Raw genomic sequence first — 19,526 nt, 5'->3', positions numbered from 1 at the left:
CCAGCACCCGGAGGCACAGGGAGCGGGCACTCACCAAGCAGCTGCACGCCCCGCGTGAGGCCGTAGACGTCCACCAGGGCCCAGAGCGGGTCGGCCGTGCGGACCCCATTGAAGAAGAGCATGGCAGCCGAGTCGTTGATGCGATAGAACACACGGCCCTTCTTGTCCACCCAGAAAGCGATGATGTTGCCCTCGTTGGCAAACTCCTCGGGCAGTGCCTTGGCCCAGAAGCCGCTCTGGGACACCAGGTCGGGGCAGGCATACTTGGGCAGCGAGTCAGGGTGGATGCGGGACGGGTCCTTGCTTGTGAAGCCCAGCCGCAGCGCCCCGCTCCAGCAGCACTGCTTCTTGGTGATCTGGATGGGAAAGAGAGGCTCAGAAGGCACTGTCCAGCCGGCAGGCAGGGAGGGAGTGCGTCCTTCCCAGCAGACCGCCACCCCCCTCCCCGCAGACTCCCCTGGGGAGTCACACCGCCCAGCTGGCCTCCTTTCTCTCTTCTGGGAGCCTTCCCACAGTCTGGTGACAGCTCATCGTGGTCCCCATGGCCACACCCTTCCCCCATCCCTTCTTTGTCCCACAGGAGGAAGAGGGCAGAGCACGAGGAGGGGTGAGGAAGGGCAGAAGTGGCAGCACAAGAGAAGGGCAGGGTGCCATAAGGGCCGGAACAGAGGGCAGTGCTGAGCCCTGGGGATGCGCAGAGAGCAGCGAGGGAGGCCCCACCTTCAGCCTGACTTGCTCGTAGATGAGGACTGGGCGGTTGCTGAAGGTGATGGCATTGCAGAAGCTGGCCTGCCTCTTGACGGCCTTGTGGCTGAGGTCCATGAGGATCTGGGAGCCCTTGGTGTGCGGATGGAAGAGCAGCGGCGTGGCCGGGGGCCCCCCGCCAGGCAGCACCGGAGGGCAGTGCTTCTGCTTTTGGTGGCATCGGTGAGAGGTGACAGGGAAGGGGCCGCCGATGGAGTCTGCAAAGGAACGAGCCGTGAGGTCAGAGTGTGGCAGAGAGCCCTGGAGCGGCAGAGGGCTGGGCGCGGCGCAAGGCCCAGGATGTCCACCACCATCACAACTGGCCCCCATCTCCCGCCGTGCCCCCCTTCACCGCCTATCACCGTGTAGCATCCATCACCATTGGCACTGGTCCCCCACCTGTCACCTCCCACCAAGGACTACAGCTGCGGCCGCTCACCAGTATTTCCCACCATCTACCCTCCACCGCCCACCTTTGTGGTAAGTCAGCATTTACTGCCCACACCCACCGCCATGCCCTGCCACTCACCACCACCATCATTTATTTTATTCAACAAATATTCATGATGCATCTACTGAATACCAAGCCCTGCCCTAGGCGCTGGACATAGAGGCATGAAGCATACATGGATCCGTTCTCAAGAAGACAACAGTCCACGAAAGGAGAGGACATACCCAGGAATCACAACAAAAATGGCAGACAGTGATTAGTGCCGAAAGGACGGGACGGCAGGTCCCTTCTCAGGAAGGCCTCCTGGAGGAGGGGAGAAGGAGGAGAGGGCATGGGAGCTGGACTGACAAGGCTGAACTGCCATGAACTGGTGACCTTGGAGCTGCCCTTGGAGACCAGCAGGGCGGGTGGGGCAGCCTCTGCAGCTTCAGCCCCAGGAGCACGCCCACAGCTTCCCTCCTTCAGGGCCACCCCCTTCCACCTCAGGCCGCCTTCCTGCTTTGCACCACCCATGCCCACATCTTGCACACAGGTGGGCCTCTGCACCCGGGCTTCCTAACGGAACTTGGATCTGCCTCAGGAACCTCTGGCCAGGGAGGCATGCTTCTTTCTTCTGCAGATAGCTCTACCGTACCCCCAAATAGGACAGAGTACAGGACAGGGTGTGGTCCGGGGGAAGGCACGTTACAAGCATGTGGGGTTGGTGTCCAGGAGACAGGGCAGAGAGAAGAAAGAACATGGCCAAGGTGTCAGGTGGTTTGTGTGTCTGTCACTCATCAGCTGTGTGACCTTAGGGAAGTCACTTCCCTGCTTCAGCACAATGGGTAGCTGGAGCCCTAAGACATGTCTCAGCAGCCCTGGTAGTGTTAATGCAGTCTTGGCAGCTGGGTACGAGGAGAGATGTTCATTTCCTCCCCAAGATCTGTGTCCTGTCCATCAGGAAGGGCAGCCCCTGCCCTGTGCCATCAACTTGAGGAAAGAGAGACATGGAGGATGGGGAAGATGGGGTTGGGGAAGTAGAAAACCATAGAACATGACAGAGGCCTTCTGGAATGTGTCAAAAGTTTGGTTCCTCCAAGGTAGCGACTTAATAATGCAGAAAGCACAATCAGCATCAGGCCTGCTCAGAGGTCTTCCACTCCCTAAAGAGGAGGAGAGTTTTCCAGGAAGGAGAGGAAAACAGGAAGGGAGGAGAGATGGAGAGAGGAATGTCCTGAGCTAGGAAGACCCAGACTTTAGTCCAAGCCATGTTTGCATCACTTTGCATCACTTTGCATCTTTGCTTCCTTCTTCCCAAAGGGCCCCAGACACCAGTGTCCATGGTCCATGGCCAGCCAGATATCCTGTGTGGGGGAGGCGGGGTTGGAACAGGAGGAGCTCCCCTTGCTCTCACTAAGGAGAAAAGACTGGAATCACAGAACAGTACTTAAGGCCTTTAAAGCCACCTAGCAATGAAGGCTGGAATTGCTCAGAGGAGACCCAGTCAGGCTGGGAAGGATACCTGGAAGAGGCTGAGTGGTCCCTGGATAGTGCAGAGCAGGAGAGGTCATTCCAGGGAAGGGAATGGTTGGGGTGAAGGGCAAAGGGTGGCCAAAGGGAACCTACAGGTGCCCTGCCTGGGAGAGGTGCTCTTTGGGATCAGGCCAGCCTCAGGCACAGCTTGACTGCTGGTTTCAAAAAATATCTGCTGGGTAAATGGATTAGAGATTGTGGTACGGCTATACAGTTGAATATTACTAATCAGTAAGCAAGGAATGAACTACTGATATGAGTGGCAACATGGATGAATTTCAAAATAATTATGCTGAGTGAAATAAGCCAGTTTTTAAAAAATAAGCAAACGTAATCCATGGAGTAACTGCAGGGCCTCTGTTCCTTTCAACCCCCCCCTCCCAACTACACCCTGTTCCATTTGTCCAGATCTAGGAAATGCACACTAAGGGCTAGTGATAACAAGTAGATTGGAGGTCACCTGGGGATGGTGGGGGAGAGAGGGAGGGATTGCCAAGGGGCACAAGGGAATGTTTGGGATGATGGGTATGTTCACCATCTGGATCGTGGTGACAATTTCATGGGTGTATACATATGTAAAAACCCACCCAATTGTACACTCTGAACACACGTGGTTGAGCGTATGTCAATACACCTCTTAAAAGCAGATTTTTAAACCTGCTGAGCCCAGCAGCTGATTACAGCCTCTCCCATGGGACTCTTCCCCAACCTCCACTCGGAATCCATGGACCAACTGCAGGACCTCAGCTTCCTTCAAAATGCTTCCTCTCCTTCCCACCCATCCTGGGTGGGGTCCTAGGGTCCTGCATAAAGACCCAGAAAACACCAGCTCTGGGCAAATATGGTGGAGACACCCAGGGGCCCGAGACCCAGGCCCTGGCAGGACCATTCCCCCAGGCCTCCCTTCCACAGGCAAGGGTAGCACAGGCCCAGCCACCCTGGCTGACAGCAAAACAGATGGAGAAGGAAGGTTAGGGAAACCCTGGACCCTGGGGACACAATGGACACCCAGACATGTGGCCTCAAAAAGGCACATTCATCGGCACACACAGACACCTATGGGCACGTGAAGGTACTCCAGACCCTAGGAGACATAGACTTAGGCCTTCCCTCATCCCTTGGGCCAGGAATCACACATGTACACACGTACTGTGCACACACACATACTCACGTCCACGGGGATGAACAGAACAGCACGCGTAAGACACACGCCCAGCACACATGGGCCACACACATCTAATAATAACGGCAGCCACTTCTCAAATGCCGCTGCAGGCCCCGCCCCGAACGGGGGGGTTGACGTACACTCACTGCTTTCAGCCTCACGGCAGGGTCTAAGAGGGAGGGAGGGGCATCACCAGCCCGTACGACTGGTGGAGGAGCCGAGCCACGGAGACACTGAGTGGCTTGCCCACGGTCACCCGGCCGGCACAGAGAGGCCCCAGCAGTCGAACGCAGGCTTAGCCATGACGCGTCGATAGCCAAGACAGCACGGCCTTGGTGTGCTGGACACACTCTTCTAAATGCACATTAGAACAGACTCGCGACTGGTAAATCTGCGAGCCATGTAAAACCATTTCGACTGGCACACTGGGGGCGACTCGGCATTCTGCCACGCCGCTTTCACGATACCTGAGTGTGGGCCACCAACACACTCAGCACAAACCATGCTGCCCACACTGCCCTCCTCCTCCGACACGGCCGGGTATGAAGTGTGGTGCGTGCACACGAGGCGTCCCCCTCTGCGATCTCAGTGAACGAGCTATGGCGTAACGAAGGGGAACCTCAAAACCATGCTGAGTGAGAGAAGCCAGCCTCAAAGCCTACCTACGCTATGATGCCATTTGTAGGACTTTCTGGAACAGGCAAAAACTACGGAGCTCGAAAGCTCCGTGGGAACTGGAGTCTGGGGAAGAGGAGGACAGGGGGGCACAAAGGGAGCTTTTATGGTGATGGAAATGTTCCTTATCTTAACTGCAGCAGTGCTCCCATAACTTACACATTTGTCAGGACGCCCCAAACTGTACACTTAAAAAAGATGAGCTTTATTGTCTACAAACAATACCTCCAAAGCAACAACAACGGCTCACAAATCAGGTCTCCACCGAGATGGAGGAAAGCGAGGCTGGAATCTCTGACCACCACAGCCCCCATCAACCCACGGCCGGCAGTGCCCACGAGGTGGACCGTTTAACAGGAGACCCCGAAGCCGGGTTGGGCTTGCCACTCTCAGCCTCAGCTTCTGAAACGGGTGTGAGGGGAGCGTTTTGGCAGCTACAGAGCACCTTCACTGACTCCTGGACCTGCAAAATCTCATGCCCGCCTCCTCCTGCCCACAGTGTGGCTCCCGAGGCTGTCCCCGGAGCTGTCCTTGGCCCCTTCTCTCTGCACTCAGCTCTGAGTAATCAACGCCCACCAAGCCACCTCTGTGGAGATGACGTAAAAACCCTCTCTGGCCTGCTGGGTATCTCGAGTGACCATGGTCACCTGCCTCTTGGCAGGCCCCCAGCTCAGCTCCTGACCCTAGCCCACCAACCCCCCATGCTCCCAGGCCCCAGTGGAATCATTGAGCACCCCACATCCAACCAGCCAATCCCACCTAAGAAATAAGCCTGCCTGGGCTCTGCCCGCTCCCGTCCTCCCGGCCTCCACCCAAGGCCCTGGCCTGGCCTCCACGCTTCTCCTTAAACAAGGGCCAGGGCCACCACTTAAAGCCACGAAGGCCCTCCCTGCCTGCCTCCAGGGGGCGCCATTCACACAGACTACAAGAGGAACGGTGCCCTCTGAGGCATCCAACATGGTGGTCCTCACCAGGATGTTTGCCACCTCCCCAACCCCTGCTGTCCTTGCCCACCATCTTCCTGCTCCACCTCGGCTTGCATTATGGTCTGGGGGGAGGGAGGAGAGAAAGCAGAATGAGAATTAACCTGAGCACAGCTCTGATATCAAGGGCCAGAGGGGCGGCTGGGGGCAAAGTTTCTTCCCTACACCATCCAAAAGGGCTCTCTCCCTGCACTTCAACAGACACTTTGACCCTTAAGGTCTCCATTCTATGGATGAGTTACGATTCAGACTGGTTAACCAACTTGCTTGAACTCACACAGCAATCAAGTGGCAGAGCTGGGACTTGAACCCTCATCTTCCAACTGCTACCCTCATCTTCCAACTGCTACCCTACTCAGCATCTAATACTAGAGCCCATTTTCCCCATGAGTCCAAGATGGCAGGCGTAGTGGGGAAAGGCTGCGTGGAGGAGGCTCTGGCCAGTCCCAGCCGGGCCAATAGCCACGGCAAAGGGCCTCAAGACGCTGGGACGCTACTCCCTCAGCAGCCAGTGGTCCTGGATGGAGCCCAAGTCTCCCCATCCGGCTTCCAGCAGAGCTCTCGGGGAGGCCTCCTTTAGTGACAGGTTTGCAAGCTTCTCGGGAGCCACAGTGGGGGCACCCCCCCTCAGGCGAGGCTGCTGCTGACACAATGGAAACTCCCCCATAGAGCCCATTCCTCCTGGGCATTTATGAGGTGCCAGACACCAGCCTGGCCAGCCCTCCAGGTGACCCTCAGCTAGCTCTGGACCACATTCCTGCCTCTCAGTGGGGTCCCAGGGGGAGATGCCGAGACACAATGCAGCCTCCAGAGTGACCTCCCTACTGCCCCAGCCAAGCTCTGCCCCAGAACCATCCTGGCAGAGCCCTGAATGCCCAGGCTGGACTGAGCTGGGCTGCCAAGGAGAGACAGGAAAAGACAATACTAGTGACAATGACCAAACTGTATGTGACTTAACAGGCGGGGTCTTCATTCTGTCCCCAGAGCCACTAGGACACAGGTCGTCAGAAGTGTAGTTACCCAGCCAGAGTAAAGAGCCCTGATCTGAACTCTGTTACTAACTGTGAGACGTCTGGAGCCTCACTTTTCTCACCTGTAAAATGGGGGTCAGGGCAGACCTTCTTCATGGGATTCTTGTCAGGATTAAATGAGATGATGTATGTAAAACTAACCCAGTAAGTGGCTGCTATAATAATGATGATGATTATAATTGTTATTATATACAACAGCTAATAATTACATTAATAATTAAGAATGATTAGCTTATTAATACTTATTCTATAACAATAATAATTATTCATGCTACTGACATCGATCTGTGTTCTTGTACCTCCACACCTCTGCTCAAGCTATTCGCCCCTCCCCGCCACATAGCTTCTTTCCCTGCCCCACTTCCCACCTCCACCTCTCCGAGTCCCACCCGTCTTTTAACACGGAACCTCACTGTGTTCAGGATCGCCTTGCTCTGAGTCTGTGACCCCGACCCCCAGTGCTGCCATGCTTGTCTGCATCTCCTATGAGGAGGGATTTCTCACTTTCTGGACAATGGGCGTCGAGGGGGCAAAGAGCATGAGCCCTGGAGTCAGGAGGCCCTAGGTTCAAATCCTGGCCATGCCATAGACTTGCTGTGTGACTTCGGGCAAGTCACTTCACCTCTCTGGACCTTGATTTCTTTCTCTGTAAAACAGGGTCATCTTAGCTGCCCTGCCCACCTCTCCCGGTTGTGTGAGGACCCAGGGAGTTCATAGATATGAAAGAATTTTGCAAACTTGAACACCTGATCCCAGCATAAGGTCTTATTTTTTCTTATAAAAGCAATAAACACCACTGTAGGAAATGACCAGCTCTTTTCAGCCCAGTGGGAAGCCAGACACTCCGGTTTTATCTTATCCCAAACACCCTAATCCTGGATTGCCAAGGTAGTCCTGATTTAGACTAGCTTACATGCATGCATGGAACAGGACTCTCTCTCGGGGGTAAATACTATGGGAGCCAGTCTGAAGGGTGGGAAAGCAGGTAGGGAGGGGGTTTCAGTGAGAGAGATGATAGTAAAACAGGGCACATGTGACCTTCTTTGGGGTCCTTAAAGGGGCCCACTTCCCTCATGTGCCTCTTACCTCCAGGCTTGGTCCAAGCTCACTTCTCTGCTGGGAACCCTTCTGTCTTTCCCACCTATGTACCTGCCTTTCACTCATCCTTCAGACCTTGATTTTAAAGCCCGCTTTCTCCCAGAAGTCTCTCTGGCCGCAGACCAGCTTCAGGGCCCTGCTATGGACCCCCAGGGACTCCACCCATACACCCCTAACAGAGCCTCCAGCATCCAAGCAGCCTCTCTCAACTCTGGTTCCTCCACAGAATTCAGTGCAAAGGCCCTGTGCTACCCACTGTACGCAGTGCACTGATCTGTCCTCTCCACGCCCAGAATGGTTGAGAAGAGAGTCAATGGGACCATTTTCTGTGCTCTGTGGTGCAGCTTTCTGGGGAGGAAAGGCTGCAGGGTTATTCGTGTCTTTCTCCCTGATGGACCCTGAGCCTCCCGGGGGCAGAAACACTTGTCTTTTTTACTGCTGTTTCCCCAGTGCCTAGCTCAGGGGCACAGAGCAGGTGCTCAATATGAGTTGTTGAACGAACTGCCACTGTTCGATTCCTCAATCCACTGACCAACTGGCAAGTGTCCAGGGAGTACCCACTCTGTGCCTTGCCCTTTCTGGTGTCCTGTGGAGAAATCAGAGAAAGAGGGAACTAAAAGGACAGCTTCCTTCATTGCCCAGCGCCAGGATCCCACCCACACCACATGCCTAAGAACCTGTTCCCCACTTGCCGGCAGGAAAAAGGAGAAAAGGAAGGTCATGACAGTTGATCCTTTCTTTGGTATCAAATACTGCATCAGATGTCCTTCACATGCGACCTCACCTCACCCTCCCAGTCCCTGCAAGGCAGGTGTCTGGAGGAAGCAGCCTCCAAGATGGCCCCAATGATTCCCACTTCCCCCCTCCTGGCAGTCATCCCCTGTTGCAACCCTGTCCCTTTGCGTAGGGAGTAGACCTAGCAGCTAGCTATGGATGAATGGAATACAGCTAAAGTAATGGGATGTCATGCCCAAGACTGGGTATCAAAAACCTTCAGCCTCCATCTTGGTTACTTTCTCTTGCCTCTCTTGGGTTTCTGTCTCTGGGGGGAAGCCAGCTGCCATGTTGTGAGGGAACCATGTGCAGAAGCCCATGTGGCAAGGGACCAAGGACTGCCAACAACCACGTGAGTAAGCTTGGATATGGATCCCCCTCCAGACAACCCTTCAGATGAGACCACAGCCCCAGCCAACAACTTGACTGTAACTTCCCAAGAGACATTAAGCAGGAGGTACCTAGCTAAACTGTGTCAAGATTCCTGACCCACAGAAACTGAGATAATAGAATATTTGTTGTTTTAAACCACTAACTTTTGGGGTAATTTGCTGTACAACAATAGTTGCGCTTTGCAACAATACAGTATCAGTTAGTCCCACTTTATAGATGAGGAAACAGAGGCTCTGAGAGATAATAACTTGCCCAAGGTCACATAGCTGGCAAGTGGCAGCCCTGGGTTCTGAATTCAGGTAACACACTGTCCAGCCACCCTCAGTGAGCCCCACCTCACTGGCCAGTCTGCTAGGTCCACTCTCAGCTACATGAATCCTACGGTCCACCCTAGTTGGGTTCTCCATGCCCATTGCAGTCCCCACATATATCCACCTTTGTGATTCATGGTTAGGGGCCATGTTAGGGCTCTCATCGCCCCTAGGGCCCTGGCTATGCATACAGCAGGCCTTGCTGCTCCATGGAAGACTGAACAAATCTATGATGACGAGCTGGGTGAAGGAGGATGGTGGGTAGTGGGCAAGATCGGCACCTTCATGACCAAGTTAATCTCCACACCTTGAGCCTCCTGCTCTCACTCACTCTGTGACATCCCAATCTCTGACATTTCCAACAGCCAGATGTGCATACAGCTGTGCCTCCCCACAGCCTCACTGCTGCGAGGGACCCGCCCTCCTCTTCCCCCTCCCAGGTCCTACCCCAAGATTCCAGAAAGGGATTCCAGGTGATAACTATTCTGGGTTCAGCTCTGGGCCCCTGTCTTCCCAGCACCTCCCCAAAGTCCCCAGGCCAGGCCTGAGAGACTGCAGAGTGGAGGGGAGCATGGCTCAGTCACATAAATCCATACACCACACAGACCATCACCCTTAGCTTCCCTTACACAGATCCATGCCCATGCATGTATACATGTGTGCACACACACAACCAGAGAGTGTGCCTGATGGTGGACACAAGACCCATCAGGGCTGGAGGAAGCAGAGATACTCTTGGTCCCTAGAGGCGGCCAGGTGCACGTGTGTGTACATACTCATGAACATACAGGAGGAGCCTCCACGGAAACCTTCATAGAAGCACACACATCCGTTTTACAGGGTGTTTACTATGCACAAGGTCTACTTAATACCCATGAGCTTACTTAATCCTTTCTACCTTCAGGGTAAACCTTACCATCCCCAATGTACAGAAGAGGACAATGTACAGATGAAGGAACTGACCCAAAGTCACACAGCCAGTGGATCCGGATTCAAACTCTCACCAAGAACACCTGCCCCACCATCCCCTTCCTCTCTAGCCTTGCCTGGCTTCACTGCCCAGCTCAGGTATCACATCCTCCAAAGCTGTCCCTGACAGCTCCATCCCACCTTCCCCCAGGCCATCTGCAGCTCCAATTGCCACATGGCCCAGCCACCCAGGGCCTCTACCCCTCACTCCTCCCTCTTACTCAAGGACCAAGAATCCACTGGGTGCCCACTGCGGGGCCAGGCACAGAGCTGGGTTAAGAGAATAAGACGGATCAAGCTAAGCCACCATACCTGCAAGCTCACCTTGGCCTAAGCCTCCAGGCCTGCCGTCAGGAGACAGGCAGCACCCTCTGTGCTAATCCCAGGTCTCATAAGGCCATGGGACGCCCTTTCCCCCCCTGCCTGTTACGGAACCTGAGAAGGAGAAGTGGGGAGCCAGCTGCAGAATGGGCAAGGCCTGACTTCCCACCTGAGCCACCAGCTCCATGACCTCAGCCAACCATTTCCCCTTCCGGGCCACAGAATCCCCCTCTGTGAAAGGACAGAACTGAGGACCAACTCTCAAGTCTCTGCACCCCAGCATCTAGGGTGTGTTGGTCCAGAGATCAAGCTGGGGGTGCCACCTATATCTAAGTGAATATGTGTGTGCCATCTGCATGTCAATCCCTCAGCCCTGGGCCTATCCTTGCCGGTGGGGGAGCACTGAAGGAAGTAAAGGAGGAAGGCAAAGAAAGAAGAGGGGAGGGCCGGGGAGGGGAGGCCTCTCAGTGTAGCTGCTGCCTCCTTCTGCGCTCTCCACCCCCACTCTCCCCACCCCGCCATCCTGCCCTCAAGACTGGGAGCAGCTCTGGAAATCTGCCCGATGAAAGATATCAAGCATGTAACTGCCGAAACCATTTTCCAAATGGGAATTAATTTCTCCCATGGGTCTCCTGCCAAGCTGGTCCCAGAGGAACCTGACTCCTCACCACCAGCCCTAACACACACACACACACACACACACACACACACACACACACACACACCTCATGCAGAAACACTGACATCTATCTACAGAATAACAAGGACACGTCCCACACACAAAGTAACACAAACGTGGCTGCTCACACACAGAAACGCAGGCATAACACGAAATCCCTTAAATATTAGACAGATAGACATATCCGTGCTACACATCACATGGTACACACACACAGAGGCCCAAACACAGGTACACCGTCTGCAGACACCAGAAACACCAATAGCCAAAACATGCCCACAAACACCCCACTAGAAACCACCCCTATACACACCAACAGTCTGGGGTCACTCTCTGTCACATCCCTCTCATCTCTGTCACCCAGCAATCCAAAACCTTCAGTGTGCACCAAACCCAAATCCCAAGGCCCCCAGTGAAATCACAATCGGGAACTCTGTAAGCATTCTCATGGAGTCAGCCTGTGGGCTGAGAGCACCACCAGGAAGGAGCGATACCCTTGTAGCTCCCACTTCCCCTCACACACACCCCGGAAAGACGCAAAACCAGAGCCACTGAGGCAGCCAGGGCATGGGTGTGGGCATGAGCAGCCGTGGGTGTGGGGAGGACGCGTGAGGACGGGCACACAGAGGTTCCAGCTAAGGGGCTATGTGACCCAGGCAAAGACAGCTTCTCCCCAACCCCCAACTCCCCTCTCCTACTCGCCTTGATGGTAGGTTGAGGCAGGGGCTAGGGCCAGCTTGGCAGGAGGCCCAGCCTATGGAAGGTGGTCCCGGCTGAGGGCGGGGCAGGGAAGGAGGGCAAAGCAGATGAGGCATTTGATTAGCGTTCACCAATGTCCACACAGCACCTGCCAGTGTCCGTGCCCAGCTCCTAGAGTTCTCGGCCCACCCCAAATATCATGCTGTCCCAGGCGGGAGCAGGGAATATGACCCTGGCCTCAGAATGCTTTTCCAAGCCCTTGTGGTTCTCCCCATGTTCAGTCCTTATTCACATCCCCCCAAGTAATCCTCACGGTAGTCCTATGAGGAGGGCACTCCATCAGCCCCATTAACAGACGAGAAAACCAAGACTCAGGACGACACTTGCCCTCACTAGAAGACGTGTCTATGGACCCTGGAGCAGGAGCTCTTGCAGGCCACGTGCTGTCTCGGGTGGTCGCAGGGTCCTCACTCCCCTTGGAAGCCCGTGCTCCAGACCAGCTGGAGGATCGTGTGCTGCATCCTGGGCCTGTTCCGAGGGCCTCTCTGTCCTTCCCAGGCCACAGGCTTGACTAAGTCTGCTTCCAGTGGAAAATGCCAGTCTGCTCCAGACCCTCTGCCAACAGGCCCTGCTGGGGCCAGTGGGCCCTGATAGGAGCCCCCGCCCCATGGACACGCAGGGCCAGGCCCAGGTCAGCCCAGTCCAAGTCTCAGGCCAAGTCCCAGGCCACTGTTCGGCTCCGGATTATGTGTCTTCCAGGAGCTTCCATCTGTCACTTAGCCCTCCAGGCCCAGGACAAAATTTATTTCCTTTTAAGAGAGCCAATGATTTGCTTTTCCCATGTCTCCTTTCCTGCCTTTTTCTTTTTTAATTAGAAATCACTCTCTCAAAGTCCAGAGCCTGGAAGGGAGAAGCCACCTGGTCACCAGTCCCCGCCACAGCTTCCCAATTGCTCCCGCCACTGCCCTCCCTCCTTCCTGGGCCTCGCCCAGGTTCTTTAGTGCCCACTGGACTCAGCAGATGGAGGCCGCCCCATCTCCTAATGCCCTATCTGAGCGGGGAGCAGGGGACCCAGGGAAGTGTGGCAGGGACTACACAAGGTCAGCCCACACTGCTCAGCCGGTTTGTACAGAAAGCCCAGCTTCCGGGGCCCAGCGATGACAAAACAAGTCCCTGGGAAGTCTTTCCCTTCTGGGTCTGGTGCCACATCGGCCATGTTACTCCCAAGACCACGGCACCTGAGCCGGTCAGATGGAGGGGCCAGGAGCCCGGGCAGGCAGCAGCTCTGCAAGTAGGGAGCCAATTCCGTGCTCCTCCCTTCCACCCCTTCACCTGCCTGCCCAGCGGTCTGTCTGACCGTGGACGTAAATCCCAGGGGTCAGAATTTCACTGGCCTCCCCCACGGAGCGCACGCTTTGAGAACCAAAGTCAGGCAATGTGGGGGGTTGTCCCTTGCACATCTGGATGTTGAGGCATAAGCAGACACAGGTACACACCCACAGACACCTCGAATGCACCTTTGTGAGCACACACACACACACACGCACTCATGCACACAAGCGTGTGCCCACACATCTCTCCACGTCTCCATCGTGGAACACGGCGCTGACCTCCGTGGGCTGCATTCCAGGACCTACAAACAGGTCCCCCCAGCTGTCTAACTATGGTTGCCTCGGTTCTAGGAGAGGGGGATATGGACATCCAGGACCCCACAACCCATGTCGGGGCTGGTCAGCACCCGGGGAACGTAAGAGGACAACAAGACTTTGTGGGGAGACTTGGCTGCCTGACCTCTGCTGGCTACCAGGGAAAGCCCACTTCTCCCCGCTTTCCCCAGCCCCCCTTGCTTTCCCCCACCCCAGTGCCAACCACCCAGAAACAACCCCTCCCGTGACCCCAGAGTCCACCAAGGACTAGACAGGGGGATGATCATGCCCTCGCCCGAGGGCCTCCCCCCTCCGGGCCCCAGCCTCCCCAGGTGGTCCCCAGGCTGGGAATGGGCAGACCCCCTGGCATCAGCTGGGGCCTTACCGTGGAGGGTGCTCCGGGTGATCTGTCCCCCCATCGCTGGCAGCGGGCAGCACGGCCACCTTCGTTCGGCCGGCTGGTCTCCTCACCAAGCCACCCTAGCCGCCAGCTCCCCTCCTCCTGCCCCTCCTCTTCCCCCGCGGCCGGCAGCCGGCATGGCAGGGCCGAGCCCGCCCCTCCCGCGTCCCCACCAGCTCCCTCCCGCACACCACACGGCTGCCTGCCCGCGAGGCCGGCCACACACACACACACACATGCACACGCACACACACGCGCGTGCGCGTGCACACACACGCACTCACGCACACGCAAGCACACCCCTCTGGCCCTGCCCGCCGCCTCCGGCTCCCACCCACTCCCAGAGCCTCCCCCACCGGCCCCCACTGGTACAGGCAATGGGATCTGTCATGTTTATTTACATAAGGAGGAGGAGACTGGAGGCTTCCTGAAATAGCCGAGCTGCAGAAAGCACTGGAGATGCCCCAGCCAGAGCAGACACACGCACGCACGCACACACACATGCACACACACACGCACGCACACGCACACACACACATGCACATGTACACACATATGCTCATTCCCCATCACACACCTCTTCACAGACACCCGCATGCACACAACCTCATTGTTCCCCCAGGCTTACTGCCATCCACATGCCATGAGGCACCTACTACATGCAGACCTTGGACAAAGACAACGAGGGCACCATGGTGAGCAAAACACACACTGTCCGATCCTCAAGGGGCTTACAATCTGGCTAGGGGAGCTTACCAACAAGCAGCTAACATGGCTTCTATCTTCTTCCAGGCTCTATTGCAAATGCTCCAGGAGTATTAACCCCTTCAGTCCTCACCGGCTGAATGAAGAGGTCAGTAGTACTGTTTTTATCAATGAGTATCATTGTTATTATTATCTCACGGATGAGGAAAGTGAGACAAAGAGAGGTTATCAACCTAGAAAGTGGCAGGGCTGGGAAGCAAACCCAGGGATCCAGGTTTTTACCTGCCCCCCCAGCACAGCACCCCTTTAATCGTAACATATACAAGCACACGCCAACATATAGAGACCTCACCACCTGTCTGTGCCATGTCACATGTATGTGCACAACACAGGCTCTCATGAGCCTTCGCCATTACGCACACTTCCCCACCCACTGCCCACCAGACTCTGTACGTCAGGCACTGCGTGCACTCTCACTTGATTCCAGACGGCAGAGGCCACTGTTAGGTCGATTTTACAGAAAAGTAAGTTGAGGCTCTGAAAGGCTCAGGAAATTGCCTGAGTGACCCACCAGGTCAGAGGAAGAGCCAGGACTCATGCCTCGGTCTGTGAGATAATCTCCCAGTTCGTCACCCTTTTGCAGGCTCTCCACAGGACAGGGGTCTCTCCCAGGCCCTGGCCCAGGCCCCAGCCCCTGTCCTCAGGGTCAAGGATCTGGGTTCCCAGGGAGAGATCTGGGTGGGGAGGGAAGGCCAGTGGGTAGAGGCGTGGGGGCTGGGGAAAGAGCTATGGCAAAGGCAGGGGCTGCCCTGTATCAGATGGGACTCCGAGGCCTCGGCACTAGGAGGGGCTGTGCTGGGCTCTGAGCCTTCACCTCGGCACCCTGCTGTTACCACCCCTGAGTAGGTCCGGGGGAGGGTCATCCAGGCCTGATCTGGGGTCATCAGCCAGAGGGCAAGGCAGGCCCTGGGTGAAAGTGGCCACAGACCCAGCACGCTAATCCTCCTACTAGACTAGAGGCATGGCTGAGTCTTCTCCCTGGAATAAGAGGTGACCCCCAATCCGCACAAGGCTGCCCCCTTCTACAGGCACATCGTGCTCGTGGCTGTGCACATAGCCCCGTGTGCATGCACCCGCATGTTCCGGGGCACACACACCCAGTTCCTCTGGGGAAGGAAGCTAAGTCAAAGTCTAACAGAGAGGAGATAACCCAAACTCCTTTTGTGGACAAATAATCATAATAATAGCAAACACGGGAATGACTGTGTGTCAGGCAGTTCTAAGCACATTACATACATTAACTTGTTCAATCCTATGACAATCCTAAGGGATAAGTTGCATTTTTATGCCCATTTTACAGATGAGGAAACCAAAGCAAAAAGAGGCTGCTCTGGAGGCTGTTCTTGCAGCAGCAGAGTCCACCCCCCTCATCCTGCCTGCCTCCTAATGCACCTGCCTGGGCCCTTCCCAACTAACCCCTTTCACATGCCCCCCCTCCAATCTTCCCACTCCCTGAGCACTGGCAACACCTCTTCCGAGAAGCCTCCCTGGGACGCTGGGTGCAGGGTGAGTCCCCCTTCTTGGAGCTCGTCTCTCCTCTGAGCCCAAGGTATGCCTCTCCCAACCCCTCATCTTACTCTGTCCTGCCAGAGACGGCTATGCCTAGCTGTGGCCTTGTCTGCCTGCCCTGGGGGCATCTCAACAGTTCAACTTGACCAACATTTATGAGCACCTACTATGTGTCAGACACTAAGTTGGGTATGCAAGGGTGATCAATAGTAGACAGGCCCTGGCTCTCAAGAACTTACAGTCCAGAGGGAAACATATTTATCAAGTAGTCTCACTAAGGAACATATCATCACAATCCTAGAAAAGTGTGCTGAATGAAAGGAGCAGGGTTCTCGGGGAGGCTCAGGGCAGGTTTTCCTGAAAAGCAAAAAGGTGAAGGATAAGTAGGTATGTCCATGTGCTGTGGAGGAAGCTTTGAAGAGAAAGAGCTCCAGAGAGTGAGCACAACACGTGCAAAGGCCCTGTGGCTGGAGGAAGCCCACACATTCAAGAAACACGGTCGGTACGCCTGGAGCAGGGACTGCAGCAGGAGCCAGGGGAAAATTTTCAGTGGCAAGCCAAGGTGGTCAAAGGACACCCCAGGAGGGCCTTGAAGAGCAGGATGAAGAATCTGGTCCTTTTTCTGAGAACAGGAGGGAACCTCTGAGAGGGCTCAGCAGAGAGGCAACAAGGCCAGACCTGCATTTCTAAAAGGTCATTTTGCCATCTGGTGTGGAGAATGCACAGAGGAAGAAAAGGTGCCAGGGGGAAAAGCAGCAGGGTGAGCATGGGAGGGCCTGGACCCGACTTGCCCTCACTCCCCTCCAACCTAGCATCGGGCTTGCACAGAGAAGGTGCTCAGGGAAGATTTTCCGAATGGAACTGAGTTCATGTAATTTTCTGGAAGCAGGACTGGAGGGTCAGTAACAGGCACGAATGGGGACAGAGTGAAACCTCAGCCGACCAGAAATCCTTCAGGTGGGCCATGGTCCTCACTCTGGCCACTCCCAGTGGACTGGGAGGTGCTTGAGTGCCCCCAGCCTTCACAGCACCACTGTCTGAAGGGGTTTCCTGGCAGACCTGGGCCCTGTTCCCTACAATCCACTTCCCCAGTTTAAATAGGAAGTGGCAGCATCCTGGGTCTGAGGGTCCCCCTACCGCCACCCAAGAGCGGTGGCCAGGCCAGCCAGCGCTGTACCCTTCTCTGTTTCATTCATTGGGGCATCACATAAGATTTCATTTGGCCAAAGGATTCTGTTTCTAAATGGGTGAAAGAACCACTGACCTACGTGATTCGTTCACTCATCAAGCATTCGCAGAGTGCCCACTATGGACCCACTGGTGAGCAAGACTCACTGGGTCCCTTCAGAAGCCAGGCAGAAGCGAGGCTGGGATCAAGGAATGGAGTTCCTCTGGTTCTGACTGAATTATTTCAGTGTTCTGTTCTCTGGCCAGGAAGGACCTGAAAGGGGACATGAAGGGATGGAAAGGATGTGAACGGGAATGGAGAAGCTATAAGCAAATCTACAGCAGAGGCTACAAATGCTACCATTTATTGAACACTTCCTGTGTGCCAGGCACCATGATAAGTATCTCACACACATAATTCTACCTATTCCCTACAACATCCCTGTGGGATTAGAGTCATGCCCATCTTGCAGGCTATAAAACTGAGCTCAGAGAGGCTACGTGAAAGGCAAGACAAGCTGGGGCTCAAACCCAGACCAGCCTGAGTCAAAACTCAGGCTCCACCCAGAAAAGGTCAAAGGGCACCTCCTCCTACCTGGAAAAGAGAAGACAAGCGAACAATGGACCTTCTCCTTAAGGAATTCTCTTGGGAGGCAGGGCCTAGGAGATTTCCAATGGACAGAGGGTGACATCCCAGGGTGGAGCTTAAATGAAGGTGGGGAGACTGGACTGGCATAAGACTGGACTTCCGGTCTGCTAGCAGGAGAGACCATCCTGGAAATCTTGCAGAAAGTAGACCCGCCCATGACCTGCATGGGGGCTGCAAAGCCTCAGAGCCCACAGGCAGAAGGCAGAGCTGGATGTACCCTGAAGGAGCAATTTGGTGTGGCAGAAACCCTGCCAATCTTCAGAAAGAACCTCCTCCCTTTCTGCTAGCCTCCTGCTGCATCCATCTCTGGCTGCAGGGAACTTCCATCCCCTTGGCTCTCTGAACCCATTCAGCTCCCGAGACCCTCCATCTCCTTGTCTTCTGATTCCTTTCTGCCTGCTCCTCTTCCCTCTTGGGCGCCATCTTGGTCTCCATCCCACCTTTCTCCTCACCAAGTCCTTCCTCATTCATGTCCCCCAAGGCCCAGCACCCACATCCCCAGGTGAACCTGCCCACTCAGAACTTAAAGTCGAGGGCAGACCTAGCAAATGCTGAACCAAACATGGAACAAAGTCACTGGACAGTAGAAACCATCACAATCATTGACTCCAAGATCCCTGAAGGGAAAGAGCCTCAAGAAAGCTCTGGGTCCAGCCTTCAGGAAGGCCAAGAAGTAATGTGCCCATTTTATAGGTGTAGCAAATGAGGCCTCATAAGTTGTCGACTTTCCAACGGTCACACAGTGGGTAGAGAATAAGGAGGACTTAAACTCAGGTTTAATGTCTTCTGTTACTTAATATGACATACGGGTCAGGACATCCAAAGGCAGGGGAGACAAGACTGGACAAGGAGAGGGGTAACTTCTCTTTATGAGGCAGGGGCAGAAGGGGCTCAAGCCCGGAGAGGTCCATAAAGAGAGGTCAGAAGGGGGAGGCGGCCCTGCTGGGGAGGAACTGGGAGGCAGTTCCTGGTTGCTATAGTATCTTTGTCGTCAAGAACAAGGGATAATTTGATCGAGCTGATGAGTCACCTGGCATTTGAGGCATAAGGCCAACTTACCAGGGCCAACCTCCCAACCCTATTAGACTAGGCCTGGTGCTGGAGAATGGGGAGCAGGGAGCCCCACCCTAAAGCTTCCTCCCATGCCCCGAATCAGGACGAGAGTGCGAGAGAGAGCAGTGTGCATGGAGATGAGGATAAAAACACAGGGACGCAGACAGAGAGCATGAGCCGTGTGCTGCCGAGAAACCAGAGCCAGGGAATCTATAGGACGTCCTCTGGGGCTGGGACAGGTGCCCCAGCAGTGACAGCTGCCAGCCGCCCAGGATGATGGGAACACAACAGGTGCAGAGGCGGGGGCGGAAACTGAAAGGGAATCTGAGAAAACAGCCTGGAGTTGGCCACCCCTCCCAGACCCTGGGCCCAGCGCCAAACAGCCCTTTCTCAGACTCTCTGAGACACAAACACACCTACGCCAGCTTCCCAGGGCCAGCCTGGCCAGCCTGAACTGGACAGAGGGGTCACCGTCCATGCCAGATAGACAGGACAGAACAAGGAAGAAACCAGGTTTCAAATCCCAGGACAG

General features: G+C 55.2%; 1 protein-coding gene across 1 annotated transcript in view; it reads right to left on the bottom strand.

Annotated features, from left to right (window-relative positions):
* The window catches only part of NEURL1 (neuralized E3 ubiquitin protein ligase 1), a 75,448-nt gene that overhangs the window by 16,787 nt on the left and 39,135 nt on the right, over nt 1-19,526 (bottom strand). The window contains exons 2-3 of the mRNA XM_021699949.2: nt 721-962; nt 35-356 (exon numbers count right to left, since the gene is read on the bottom strand). Coding sequence (XP_021555624.2) covers nt 35-356; nt 721-962 — 564 coding nt within the window. The remainder of the gene's footprint in view (nt 1-34; nt 357-720; nt 963-19,526) is intronic.

This window comes from Neomonachus schauinslandi, chromosome 6 (genome assembly GCF_002201575.2).
Source record: "Neomonachus schauinslandi chromosome 6, ASM220157v2, whole genome shotgun sequence".
Classification (NCBI taxonomy): domain Eukaryota; kingdom Metazoa; phylum Chordata; class Mammalia; order Carnivora; family Phocidae; genus Neomonachus; species Neomonachus schauinslandi.
This window is presented reverse-complemented; position numbering and strand designations above follow the sequence as displayed.